Genomic DNA, 14,363 nt, shown 5'->3' on the forward strand with positions numbered 1-14,363 from the left:
GTAGATGCTGTGTAAAGGCATACATGTGTTTTATACAAATACAACTAATTCCATACAGGCAGATGAACAAACTACGTAGGTCTAAAGGCATCTTGCTGAGGTACAAACTATGTTTCTCTAGGGAAATAGAAGACAAAACTATACCCTTAAACTGCCTATCCACCTCCCAGATAGCTAACTCTATATAAGGAAACTCTTACACAGACTGTATGACTGACCACTTGATGACACGTTTCCAAATAACCTTGGTCAACTGGACTACACAGACTCCTGTGCTTTTGGATGAGAGAGGACAAATGTGCTGGTGAGTAGCTGTGGTGGTTAAGAGCTCTGATCAACTATTTCTTTCAAAGTAAATTCACGCCAAAAGAAAATGGCACTACAAATCAAAGTAGACATGGAGTATAATAGGTTGAAAAGGAGGCCTAGAGTTAGAAGAAAGCCAGCCCAATCTCCAAGAGATTTTAGAAAGTTTAACAAAAATGCTGGACTAGGGAGCCAGATACCACACTTCAATAATCCTAAAATATGCAAACTTTTAGCCTAGATAGAAAACCTAAAGAAAGAGGAATTAACATATATTCAGCAGCTTATTTGTGATCTACCACTAAGTTGGAAGCAAAAGTTTTCTAAAAATAAGAATCGTGGTAATATCCAGAATTCACTGTCAACCAAAACAAATGTTATACCAGGTATTTGATACTAATGAAGGGTACAAACTAGAGTGAAGAAGAAAAAAATGACTGAAAGAGGTTTGCATTTCACTTGACTGGAATGGCAAAGACACTACTTTAGCATGGCTAAAAGTTGGCCTCTGAACAGGACACATGGTGAGATGTGGTTAGTAGAATTCAGTATGAAAAAGGATGTGGCCAATACTAGCACTCTCACCAACCTGTGATGCAGTTATGATCAAATTCCCTTCTGTGATTGTACAAGCAATGCAAAACAGATTTTTGTATGGGTTTTAGTGTCCAAATGCAGCAAGACAAAGATGTATGAACTAGTGGAGGAATTAGATGGGGGAAGATATAACCTAAAATCATAACGTTCAGGACTTTTAAGTCAGGCCAAAAGTTACAATTCATAAACAAACAGCAACTCATCATTTAGGCCCCAAAATAATAGAGTAAGATGTCAAAAAATATTAATTTCAGAAATATGACAAAGCCACACCAATAAATGTTACGCTTATTACACCAAGATCTCCATGCAAACCGGGTCGCCTCTTGCACCTCCTACGACAATTTAGAGAAACACTGGTATGTCTCGGTACAGTTTCTATTTACAGTAAGCTGGTGAATATTCTTTGTCGCTATCAGGCCACATTCCAGTAACTTTCCTCTAGAAAGACAAAGAAATTACTGGGTGGAGGGAATAGAAGACTATACAATGGAATTTTCCACTCAACCCACTTGAAATTAGCTTCACTGAGAATTTTTCTTCAAGGCAAACAAAGCCTATGCAATAGAGATTCCCAGAACCCTCAAGAACACCCTGTTACTAAAACCCTCCAAAGAAAACAGTAAAACAATGAATGCTTTTCAGTGTTTAACCATCTCTTCCATTCTACCAGACTTACACTTCCAAGAGCTCATCAAATAAACATGAACCGACATGAATGTCAGTTATCATTTACAGGCTGAATATGCATAAGTCAACTGAAGGCAAGGGAAGCTGATAGTGCTCAGCACCTTAGAGAAAATAAATTTACAGGAAAATAATATGCAGTAATGCTGTAAAAAAACCTGCATCAGGTCTGGTAGTTATTAATAAAAATAACAATTACTAAACCAAAAAGTAAAGCATTTTCCGGGAAAAACAGTGCTTTTAAAAAATAATTAATGTGACAAAATTGCACATTAATGGTTCCAAAAAGCCATCTAAAGAGCCAGCTGTACCAGTCCTTGTCTAAATACAGGATCACCCACTACCACACTTGGTTTATAACCTTTACAATACCAAAGGCTCCACTGACTGAAGTTTTCCACTGGATCAGAGATTTTGCAAAACCAGTTCCAGCTCATGTTTAATTTCCCTGATGGTTTTGGCTTTGCCTTCACATCTTTGTTGGAACAGATTACTACCATTATGCCACTCAGCTATACATATTATGCTCAGCGCTGTACAGTAATGCTGGTTTTAGTTCATGAGTATTATCATATGGGGTTGCACAACCTTCTGTATTTGAGCATTAGATGCACTAGATTCATATGAATTTCATATGGTTTCCTGGGGCTGTAGTTTTCTTTTGACTTAAAACAGCTTAAATTCAGGCCGTTGCCAAAAGCAACAGCCCTGTTCCCCTGACCACTCACTCTTGTCATCTTTCTTTCACTACTACTGGCATTTACAGGCTGTGTGGTGAACCAGCAGGGAACTGGTGTGGCTGAAAATTAACCTGACCAGGAAAACACAAAAATCCCACCTTCCCAGATCATGTATAAACTGATTCAGCTTGTTCATCATGCCCAAGGGAGAGTGAGGCTGTGAGCAAGAAGGAACGGAAGAGAGGATGGGAGTGCAGCTGTGAGTATCTCCCAGACTTCTATCTGACAGAAATAACAACCTAACTGAAGCCAGTTAGACTGACAGAGTTTCTTTTCAGAGGAGAAACAAACAAACCACAAAACAGAAGTAACAGCCAGTTATTCCAAATTATGCCTGAACCACCTTCATTTTAAAAATTAAACAAACAGCAATCTCACATTTAGAAGTGACATCTTTAAAACCTCATTTTCTGACCATGTTATCAAATTAACTTTTTTCCTCCTAAGGACACATGTTTTGACATAATAAATTTTAAAATACCAGCAAAGTATATAATAGACCCCCTTACAATCTTCTACTGTAACAAAAATTATCACATACTTACCTAGAACAGAAAGGTCAAAATCCTTTCTCACTTCTCCTGCAGCATTGGTCACTACACAAGTATATTGACCTTCATCTGCTATATTTGTGTGTGTCAAACGGAGAGTTCTGCCCCCTGAGAAGAATGCCAAAAAACATACAATCATTGAAGTCATGCTCCAACCAACATGCTCCCAAACTGTCTGTGCTCTTAATTTTTTTTTATGTTTTCATTAAATTTACAGCTGTAAATTTTTTAATGTGGTCTATCACAATGTGCTTTGTTTTGTTGAACAAACAGTAAGAGAAAGTGACTGACCTTACTCCTACTTCCATCATTTCTGTATGTCTGCTCAGGCCCTCAGTTTCTCAATACTTTTAGGTTGTGCTTGATATTGATCATATTATTCTTTCTAGTCAGTAACTTCCAATCTACCTGGACATATCCCTTTTTTTCTCCCTTCCAGAAATTACATTTAAATGAACTTTGAGGCATTCCTATATTTACTGAGAATTTCTGGACAAAGCCAGAGAGCAACTAGAACAATCACTGAAAACTTTGCGACACATCTGTAGAGTTTCTGCAGAGAAAACTGAACCTGCTCCATACAGGTCACTCAAACTACATGCAGGGGTACAGTGCACACGTAACTCATTGGTCAGTGCAGGTGCTCTGGATGTTTGCAATATGCAGGACTTTCATTCACATGAGTACTGTGCTATACTGAGAATCTAGATGAATATACAGGAATAATAATAATAAAGCCTCATCAGAAGGGGGTGGGGGGTGGGGAGGGAGTGTGTGTTACACATAGGAATAAAACTCCACTCCTTTCTTCCAGCATTTGTATTAATTGTGCCATCAATAATTAACAGGTGACAACAATACTGGCTTACATGTAATGTTTTAAAACAAGATTTCTCTTCACACTATAGCAGAGCAGTTCTCAGAACACATTTGCACAGGCATGCTAGTTTAGAAGAAAGCAAGCAAGTATGCTTGACCAAAGGACCAAGAATATCCCCACTCTGCCACAGCAGAATAATTCTCTTTGCTTCCTTTTTGGCAGAGGATCAGCAAGACAAACATCAGTGAGCATTTAAGTGTGAAAACAAATGTGGTAGCCATCCTTCAGCTTCTTCCAGTTTCTCATTAGCAGCTCTCCCATTAGCAATCATTACCACACAGTACATCATATCTGAACTGTGCATCTCCTGCCTGCAGATATCCACAGGGTCTCATTATTGGGATATATGCCAGAAATTTATGTTCCTGGTCAAATACTTTGAAGGAATAAACTGCTGACCTGGTTAAGGAACGTGCCCAAGAAATTCTACCTGCTGGAGAAAGTACTGTGAGACTGAGGAAGGCAGTTCTTGCAACCTCATGTCACCATGATCCCTTCTCCCACCCAAACCCTGAACAAAGCCATATAAGAAGCAAAACGAAGCAGGTATCTGCCTGCAGGAGACTGTAACTTTCCCTGGCATCACATAACATAGCACATCCAGGGTTCTAGTGCTGAGGCAGGATATTATTTGCTACATTTAGCTAAAGCTTAGAAGTTTTCTCCTTCCTAAAGCTAGTATGTGGCTTAGCGCATAGTTTGCAAGGAAAGCAGATGTGGTATGGTAGATTTTTTTTTTTTTTTTTTTTTTTTCTCTAAAGGATGTGTAGGAAGCATCATGAAAAGGAAACATCAGCATAGTATCTGAATTAACAGATTCAAAGTTGCCAGTAGTGTGTCCACACATTTAAATCATCTGTAACGTCAAGTATTGTTTTCAATCAACAGAACAAAAAATCTTGCTTTGGCAAAGTATTTAATCTCTTAAATTAGTCAGAGGGGAATATTGTTGTTGTTATTTTTACAGCTATAAAAGTACAAATAAAGTTCCAAATGCCATGCTGGTTACAGTTCAGTACCACAATGTGTAGTTTTCTGAAGAACTGCTCAAAAGCAAAGTTTGCTGGAAAACAAAGCACTGAGTTCTGGCCTGTTTCCCCACTCCCACTGCAGCTAACATTCAGAGACAATAAACATCTTTTTGTCTCTCACCCTTCCCGACTCTGCAATACGGGTGGTGATATTAGTGTGGGTGTAGAAATCAACAGACAGGACAGAAACAATCAAGCCCAGAAGACATTATTTTTGTTGATGGCAACTTTGCACAAGAAGGAATGCACACCAACTCAGACAATCAGATTTATACCAGATAACAACCAGACACCCACTCCTTTTTCCATGTGCCACACATAAATATGGGAAAGCAAAAGACAAAACTACCTGCCATGTTAAAAGCTATGCTGACGAAAAAAATCCTGAAAAATTTCAGCTTCAAATACAGTCTTAACTGAGCTCTAAACACCTTCCACCAGTTCCTTTACCGGTCTGATAGTTTTCTTCTGTTCATGTTGTAGGATGGCTTGGCTTTGCATGGTGGCTATATCAAAGTACTAGAAGCTTCATTAAAACTTATTTTCATGAGATTTCTAGCTGTGAATGGCAAACCCAAGATCAAAGAAACATCTCTGTGTCATCTATACATCTCAGTTGCAAACATATAACTCATTACACACTCCAGAAAGCTGATTCCCAGACACACCAAGTCAATGCAAAACGTATTGCCTGCTTTGTATGCACTTTCTGTTTGGAATCTCAAGGGCTGCTAACTTAGTTTCCTATTGTAACACAAAGTTTTAACATCATGCAGCTGCCAGACAAGTACTCTCACTTCCCTGTGATAGAGCAGGAATATGGTTTACAGGAATAGGCACCAAGCTCCTCCTATTTGGGACACCTCTGTCAACTACTACTGTCATAAAAGGCATCTAAACTAGTAGTCTTTGTGGGTTATTGCAGCTTAAAAATCGAGATCCCTGATGAATTGGATCCGTTTCTCTGCTTGTCTATCCTGAGTTTCTCCAGATCTCTTGGGTTAGTCTTCTTGCTAATACCTAACTCCAGCTTTTCTTACATGACATTCTGAAGATCAAATTCAGTTAGCTCTAAGGCCAGGAAGTATTTACATGCATTAATTTCCGAGGCTCATTAACAGGCTTCCCTTTGTTTTTATATACACACCCACAGAAATGAAAGATGTGTTTTGCTTATCTTCATTTGTATTAATTTCTCAAGTATTTTTCCTCTTTAAAAGGTAAAATAACTGCCAAGAGGCAGAGATAAAGAAAACCAATCCTCTGAGAGAGCTAATGGAGTATATATGCTGGTACTAACAAAGCAAGCTGGTACCACCTGACATATTTCTGGAAATAAAACATTGGACTATGATACACTAACATCCAGAATTATGGCTTATTCCATGTAGCAGACCAAACAATTATCATGCCTTGGCCCACACACATAAAGTTTGGTAACAACTTTAGGAGCTTACATTAGCTATTCACCAGGCAACTCCAGCCAATCTGATCACATTTACTGAAAAGCTTGGTATTGAATAAGAGTTTCTCTTCTCTCCTTGTCTCTACAGATTATTAAACTAAACCTTCTTTCATGTGAAATACCTACACTGTAGATACAGAGGGCCCTTCACCTCTTTCCCCCATTTTTATTATTTTTAAATAATTACAGCTTTTGTACCTGAGAGGATTTGCACTGAGTTGTTCAAAGTGACAGGCCACCCATTCTTGAGCCATGTTATTGATGGCAAGGGAATTCCTGAAGCTTCACAAACCAGAGAGATGGGATTCTTCTCCACAATGCTGATGTTTTCAGGCATCTGCAGGTCACCAGCAATACTTGGTGGCACTACAGAAAAGAGTAGATAAAAGCCATACTTCGGAACAAATAAAAATTAATTCTGCTCTCAAAACATTCTGTCATACAAATAATAATTCACTGAAGCTATGATAAGCTTGGCAAGTGAACAGCTACAAAATGGAGACACTTAATACGATATTAATGACAGTTTCCTACTGTGTAATGACAAAGAAAATATTAAATTATCTCAGTTCTATTATCTTTATTTTATGGTTTAAAATCCGTAGCAAATAAGAGCGTACAGTAGTTCTGTCCATTCTACACCAATTATAATTCCTAGTATTTAATGAAACACTAGGGAAAATTCTAACACTGACAGAATCATATGCTTTGTCTAATGGAAAGAATAACCCCCTATTAAAAACCTATCACAAATTTATTTTTAGCTTTTCTTTGCTATGAATAAGAGTATTTCCACTTTGGTAGCAGTTCTGCAGTTCTACAATTCATACTTCAAAACATAAAGCCTGGGGTCAAGAACTGACCAACATCCTCCATCAATCTAGTAGCTTGAGGAGGTTTGAATTTTCTCTATACTACCCAGAAGTTTGATAATACAATACAGCAAACATTCCAAATAAAATATAAAACTGGTAAATAATTTCAGCCTCTCATTTTCAATAATGAAACTCCTGTGTTTACCTTCACAGTAAAGTATAAATATTCAGTGTTTGATGAAAAATAAAAAGTCATATGCAAAAGCATGAGAGGCTGTAAGATAACATGATGTTCTGATCAATGCCATCAAGTCAAATTATGGAGATGAATTATAGTTGAAAGTACCATCTTTAAATTATTTTGATTGAGCAAAATGAGAGAAGCTGATAATTAGATACTTGAGATACTGGCTATGCTCAGGTAATGGTCCTTTGCTAGCAGCCACTAGCAGGGTGTTCTTGATTAAACGTTGATTTCTGTCTCCCATAACAGAATATTTCCCACCATGACACTCACCCCAATACTGTATACAATTTTACCATATCTTGGTTTTCTCCTCTTGGGAGATGGAGCAACTGAGGGTGGATTGATATTAACAGGACAGAGGTAAGATTCTAAAATATTCAGGAGTTATAAAATCGAATTTGGATTTTTGTAACACTGCAGTTGAAACTGCATCACATGTAAAGCCTGTAATAGATATAGTGGTGCATTTAGCTACACAACTACTTCTCAGATGTCCTTGGGTGAATCTAAGGTCTAATTCGCTTCTGTTATGCCTGCCCCATTTTGCACATACTCACCATGAACATTCAAATCGTATTTTCTGTCAGATAGTCCTGCTGCATTGGCAGCAACACAGACATAGCGGCCAGTGTCTGACACCTGGGCCTTCTTCAGCTGCAGAAAGTGACCGTCATGCAGTATCGCTACATCCCTGCCACTGGACAGCACATGGCCATCCTTCATCCACGTTATTGCTGGTTCTGGAATGCCCTGTACCTTGCACTCCAAGGAAATTTCATTTCCTTGGGTGATGACAACTTCTGATGGGTGACTACCACTATTTAATATGGTTGGTCGAACTATGAAAGAAAAAGAAATACAGTAGAGAAAGTCAACTGGAAGCTACATTTCAGGTTCTCCACACCTGTTTCTGAACAGAGTAACAATCAAGTTTGCCAGAACAACATTTTAATAAAGGCCAGTTATGGCAGGTTGATGGCAAATAAGTTAGGGACACTGCAATTCATAGCATTTTACACAGGACAAAGTCTCCCCCACTCCCTCCATCCCATAAAGTACTTTTTTTTTAAAAAAAAAAAAACAAACATACATACATACATGACCTTACAGGCAGTTTTAAAATGGCAAACAGGAGAAAGAATTAAATTAGACTGCCCCAAAAGCTGTCAATCCCTATAGATTTTTGAAGATTTTCTCTTTCATAGGATTGTTTTTAAAGACCTCCTTTTATTCCTGACTGAAATAAAGAAGGAGCAATAAAATCTAAGGGAAATTTAAGTTCAATTAGTTGTCATCCCTACTACAGTTTGGTGAAAAGAAACATTACACTACCTAAAGAGGTTACATCCCTGTAATCATCTGTGGTCAAATGCACTTTCAACAGGTATATGCAATGTCTCGGTCAAGTTCCAAGTGCAAATAGTCAAAATTTTAAATACTTAACATTCTCCTCAGAGTACCCTTAAATTGTCCTATTTAGACATCACTCTCCAAAAATCTGGCATTTTAACATCACTGTACTGATAACACTTTCATAACTCTGTAGCAGAACTGGTAAACAATGAACAGAATTTTTCATGGTAACTTACTGTATACTTGCAAACTGTACTCTTTCTTTGCACTTCCAGCTACATTTGAAGCAATACAAGTGTAAGATGCAGCATCAGACTTCTCGGCAATTGAAATTTGTAGCTGTCTGCCTCCAGATAATATCCGCATCCTTCCTGAAAGGTCAGCCACCAGTGGAGATCCTGCAAGAGACATTCTTTCAGATAAAAACACAGAAAATGGTAATGAGCTTGCTCATGTGGTATAAAGTCCACTGGCTCATTTAAAAATTACTGAGCTGCATAATTGTCCATTTTAGAACTGCTCTATCACAGTTTTCACAGACATCAGAAACTTCACACAAGCATATTCTGAAGACTTCTTACATTAATTGCTGACTTCATAACATACAGCAAACTGAGCTAAAGCACAGTAAACTCTTACCACACTCATATCCATCCAGAAAGTTTTGGACACTTCCACTGAGCAGAAAATACAACACTTTCTGTAAAATCTGACTCACTGTCCAGTATAATTGTCTCACCCAGCACAGTCAGTGCTTTGAAACACATAATTTAGTTTTCACAGCTGGACCATCTGTGTATTGTGTGTCACACAGCACATGTGCTTAGACTTCTGCCCAGGAAATTCTCAGTAGAAACATGACAGCAAAATAATATTGCATTCTCTGAGCAGAATTTTCAGTCTTGGAGACCTCAGATTAGGCAGCCACCTTCATCTTTACAAACTGCAGGGAGACTTCATAGCAGAAGGAATACACTTGCCACTGATAATTTTTACAAGCTGAATTTTCCACTTGTGCATCTAAAATCCTCTCTACGAACAAGTGCACCAAATGCACCAGATGAAAAATCTGGCTCTTGAGTAACTTTCCAAACTGTACTACTTTCTAACTGCCTTTCTAGACTCTCTAACAGGTTTAAGTTTCCTTTGTGCCATTTAAGTGTATGGACTTTAGCTTTGCAGTATATTATTAGAACATGTCGTACAATGCCTTTTTGGCTTCCCCTTAGGCAGGGCTTAAAAAAACCTTGATAAACTTCATTTTCTCTGAAAATTTTATGCATCAGAAAATGTGTTTTGTAATTAAAATCTCTTTCCATAAGACAAAATTAAGAAAGGCACACACTACACCGAATTGTGCCATCTAGAAAAACACAGATGAATAGTTAAGATTGATTAATAACACAAGAAATACCACCCTGGAAGAGTTCAACACCTTATTTTGTCTAATTTCTGTCTGCAACAGTGTCCATGCTTAAAAGAAGGTGCTAAAAATACCTGCTTCTGTCATAAGAAGGTATTTGTGTCAATCTTATGTTAACCCCTAAAGCAAAAAGGTGTGCAGACTACTCTTAAATATTAAGATGGGATGAGAGAAAGGTTCAAGTAAATCCCAAAAGCAATTACTACAACTCAATACATTTTCATCACTTGGCAGTATGCTATGACTGCAAATTTTAAAATAACTCAGTGAACACGTATATGTTATGCAGTGGATCACAAGGCAGAGACCCTCCACTCAGCACTACAGGACTTCACAGTGACTGACAGCCCTGCTGGCTGCGACCCACAAATAAGTCTTGATACTGCCTTGCTACACTGTGGTAAATAAGCACATAAGTTAAGTGCTTCACAGACCATTTTTAAGTCAGTTCAAGAATCTCTTCACTGCGCTTCTCTTGTCCCCCTTTAGGAATAACGACACCTAATCCATGAAGAGATGAGGTAAAGAGAAGGGAATAATCTACTACTGTAGATCATTTTACTCAGTATCAGGGCTGTTCAGATATCTGCAAGCGTGAACTCCTCAAAACACACCATCTAAAATGTTCACAGCAAAAAAGAAAAACTGGCAGGTCAGAATTATCACATTTGTTTTATAAAACAGACAATGAAGAGTTACTCACCATTCTTTTTCCAGGTAAGACTGGGTGGAGGGATGCCACTAGACTCGCATATCAGGCTTATCATGCTCCCTTCAGTTACTGTCATCTGAGAGATGTCCTCTGAGCCATAAATACTTGGTGACACTGAAAAGAAATGCCAAATAATTGCAGCATTTGAAACAAAACATTATCAGCCAACAATAAGATCTAAACAACCCTCATACAAATTTGTCCCATTATACTCTGAATCAATTACAAGGATCGTATTCTCTTGCTGACAATGCAAGCCAGACCCTGGGTAGGGAACAATACACTTGTGAATGACCGCATCTACCCTTCCAGCCCCTGAGGTCTGGTGCATGCACAGGCTCTATTTCTGGCTGACTTCTGAATGGACTTCAAAGAACAAAGCTGTTTCTGTGAATTACATAAGTGGACTCCAACTCTAAGAGCCTCATTCATGTCCTTAGCTAATAAACCTACAGATATCATCATTAGATGGAAAGGGATTTTTAAAATTCAGCCTAAGTTTTCCCTTTGAACTTTTCCTGCATCAACACACTAGCTGCCACATCCAACACTAAGGACCCCACTGCCTTTGCCCTACTATAGCAGAGTGCCAGCTTTGCTCCACAGCTCTGTGACTGTTAATACAGATGCAGACAAAAGGGAACACAGTTTTCCTCTCTGATTCTCAAAGTCTTAAAGAACTTTGGTTCCATGACTAGAAAAAGGATAATTGGCCACTTGAAATCAGGGAACCATTTTCATCAGATGAAAATAGTGTATATAGACACAACAAAAAACAAACAAACAAACAAAAAAAAAAAGCAGAGGAGAATATAGGCTGAAACTGATGAATGAAACCTCACTAGTGAATAATTATCCAGCATATCTTTAATGCACATGACAGTAGACAGCTGCTTCTTACACTTCATACCCTATATTTAGCAGCAACCAGATGTATGGGTTATGGAACAAATGACTGCAAAGAGCTTTATTGTACTGTATGGGCTTCAACCCTTCATTTGTCCTGCTTCTAAGCCAAAAAAGTCTGTGCCATTCTCTATGGAGGTACACCTTACATTTAACACATGGGCTGGTTTCTGGAACTGGTGTTAACCCTCAAGGTCTCACCAATCCTCAGAATGATACATTTCCTGGATTTAAAACTTGAAAATACGGCAAGCAGGACTTCTGGTCCCTGGGTGTAAACAAAGACTACCATTCTAAACAGCTATCCTCAGATGACTTTCACAGACAACTTTGGGTTTCTATTAGGCTTATTCCATTAAAACTGCTAACTAGCAAAGAATTATCCCTCCTCTCAAAATCCTACTGAAATGGTCTCACTGCACAAAAGAACAAATCCCTATCCCTCAAGTTGCAAAGGTCCTCTGCAACACTACAGATCATACAAACCTGGGAAGGCAGAGATGAGAGCTGAAGATGACATGCACAGTAAATGGGTATATGCATTAGCATGGGGAAAATTGCATTGTCTTGCATGGTACCAACAATATCCACCTCTAATTTAAACACTAGAAATGTTCTTTATTAAAAAATGACAGAATTCTGTACTCAAAATTGTAGTTTTATTGTTACAAAACCTGTTAGATAATTCTAGTCTTGTGACTTCAAAGCAAGAAATTAATTTGTAATAGCAAAAAAAGGTATATTTTGATTTGCATATGGGGAGAAAATGATGGTGCAAAAAACCCAATCAAAATAAATTTTAATAAAATAAACGTCCTAAGTCACATTCATCATCTAGCCATAGGAAAGTTTCATTACAGCTATTTTTATGACACTGCTGAGCAAATAAAGCTAGGTAAACCAGCTTTTGCTTATCTGTATTTCCACAGTTAAGGTGGGAAGTTGGTAGGTTACTTTAAATGGCATTAGATTGCACAAATAGGAGCTATGGGTACAAAAGCAGTTTGTAAACATAGTAAACTACTATTATGCATGCAAACCCAGCCTGACAAAGGCCTGCAGAGTAGCTGGTATTAATTTAGAACCAAATCAAAGCAATTTGAAAAATGTGTGCATTTTCTTGGGACTGTTAAACTACAGCAAATATAATAACATCTCCCTGCATGAAACTCAGCAATTAAGTGTTTATGAACTATGGAGAATTTTAGTCCCTCACATTATAATTTCACTCTGAGCTCCATTCCCATTCCTGGAATAAGCTTAATAAATCTTACCCCAAATATTGACATTATAGTTCTTTTCAGTTTTCCCAGCAACATTTGTCGCTTCACAAGTGTACCGGCCAGTGTCTTGTACTTGAGCTCCTTCAATCTAGGAAGAAAATGAAAACCTGGATTTCTTCTTCTTACATTGTTATACATGAAACTTGCAGGAAGAGGTTGCTCAGGTTTCAATTTTTATGTTCACATACGTCTCCCTAAATATTAATAATATAGCATAATTCCTGCAAAATCTGTACACATACATGCAGGTATCTGTGACCTCCCTCACTCATCACTCACTACTGCCTGTTGCACCAGAGGGCTTTATGCTGTCCAATCCCTAACTGGTATCTAGTGCCTTCATGGTGGCTACAACTCCCCAAAAAGCACTTGCCACAAGAGCCTGACTGCTCAGTTTACCTTCAGCACACTTCCATCTTCAGAGATGCTAAGCCCTGGCTTCTTCAGCAAGGATCGTCCATCTTTAAGCCATGTCAGCACAGGTGGGGGAATAGCATTGCTCTGGCAGAGCAGCTCCACTGCTTGGCTGATGAGCACTGAGACGTTCTGTTCCTCTCCCATGATGTTTGGTGGAACTACAGTAATAAATCAAAACAAAGGACCTTAGGGCATTGCAGACTTCCCAGAGCAAACATGCTGTGGAGCTAATGTATAACAAAATGACAGTTACTACCTTTATGACACACAACTTCAGCCTCCTTTATATCACAAAAAGCACCAGAACAATTTTTGTTACTTACAGTTACTACCCTCTACATGAGCTACATGCTAGTGAAATACCAGCTACAGAGAAACCATGTTGATAAGCCAAGACTAGCAAAAAAGGATTTGAAATATAGCTAGAAAGGAAAATCACCAGTATATAAAGAATGCGGAAGTACAGTCCTGCTAAAAACAAAAAGAGATGATGAAAAGACTCACAAGATAATGATCAGACCGAGAAGCTGAATATGTCTTAAGCTGTTCTAGACAGTGCCAAGATGGATACTTGGCTTTAAGGAGAACTTTGACTTTAAAAAGAATTTTCTCCAGAGATGGCCAAATACAGAGGAGAGAATGAGACCTTACACAGTTGCAGTCAAGTGAATGGGTTAATGACTTAATCATCGAGTCATAATCTACAATTACTTTATTGACTCTCTGGTTTGTGTGGTATCTGCTAGCTAATTTTTGCAATTGTTGGCACCGAGCACTGTATTTAGATTTGTGCTACCATTTCAGTAAAAACCTCATTATTACACTATTATTTCCAAATTATAGTGTAGAAAAATCAGCTTTTGGAATTAAAGTTCTCTGTGTAGAAGAAATTAGCTTCTCTTGAACAGATTTAAGAAAACACATTCCTCCTCCTCTCCTCCTCCCCCCCC

At 38.2% G+C, this 14,363-nt stretch overlaps 1 protein-coding gene across 1 annotated transcript in view; it reads right to left on the reverse strand.

Annotated features, from left to right (window-relative positions):
* Window positions 1-14,363, reverse strand: part of HMCN1 (hemicentin 1) — a 209,226-nt gene that overhangs the window by 73,290 nt on the left and 121,573 nt on the right. The window contains exons 41-47 of the mRNA XM_026854028.1: window positions 13,396-13,571; window positions 12,988-13,084; window positions 10,799-10,921; window positions 8,909-9,070; window positions 7,877-8,158; window positions 6,456-6,623; window positions 2,876-2,989 (exon numbers count right to left, since the gene is read on the reverse strand). Of these exons, the coding sequence (XP_026709829.1) occupies window positions 2,876-2,989; window positions 6,456-6,623; window positions 7,877-8,158; window positions 8,909-9,070; window positions 10,799-10,921; window positions 12,988-13,084; window positions 13,396-13,571 (1,122 nt within the window). The remainder of the gene's footprint in view (window positions 1-2,875; window positions 2,990-6,455; window positions 6,624-7,876; window positions 8,159-8,908; window positions 9,071-10,798; window positions 10,922-12,987; window positions 13,085-13,395; window positions 13,572-14,363) is intronic.

Source organism: Athene cunicularia, assembly GCF_003259725.1.
Source record: "Athene cunicularia isolate RWA chromosome 8 unlocalized genomic scaffold, athCun1 chr8_part1, whole genome shotgun sequence".
NCBI lineage: Eukaryota > Metazoa > Chordata > Aves > Strigiformes > Strigidae > Athene > Athene cunicularia.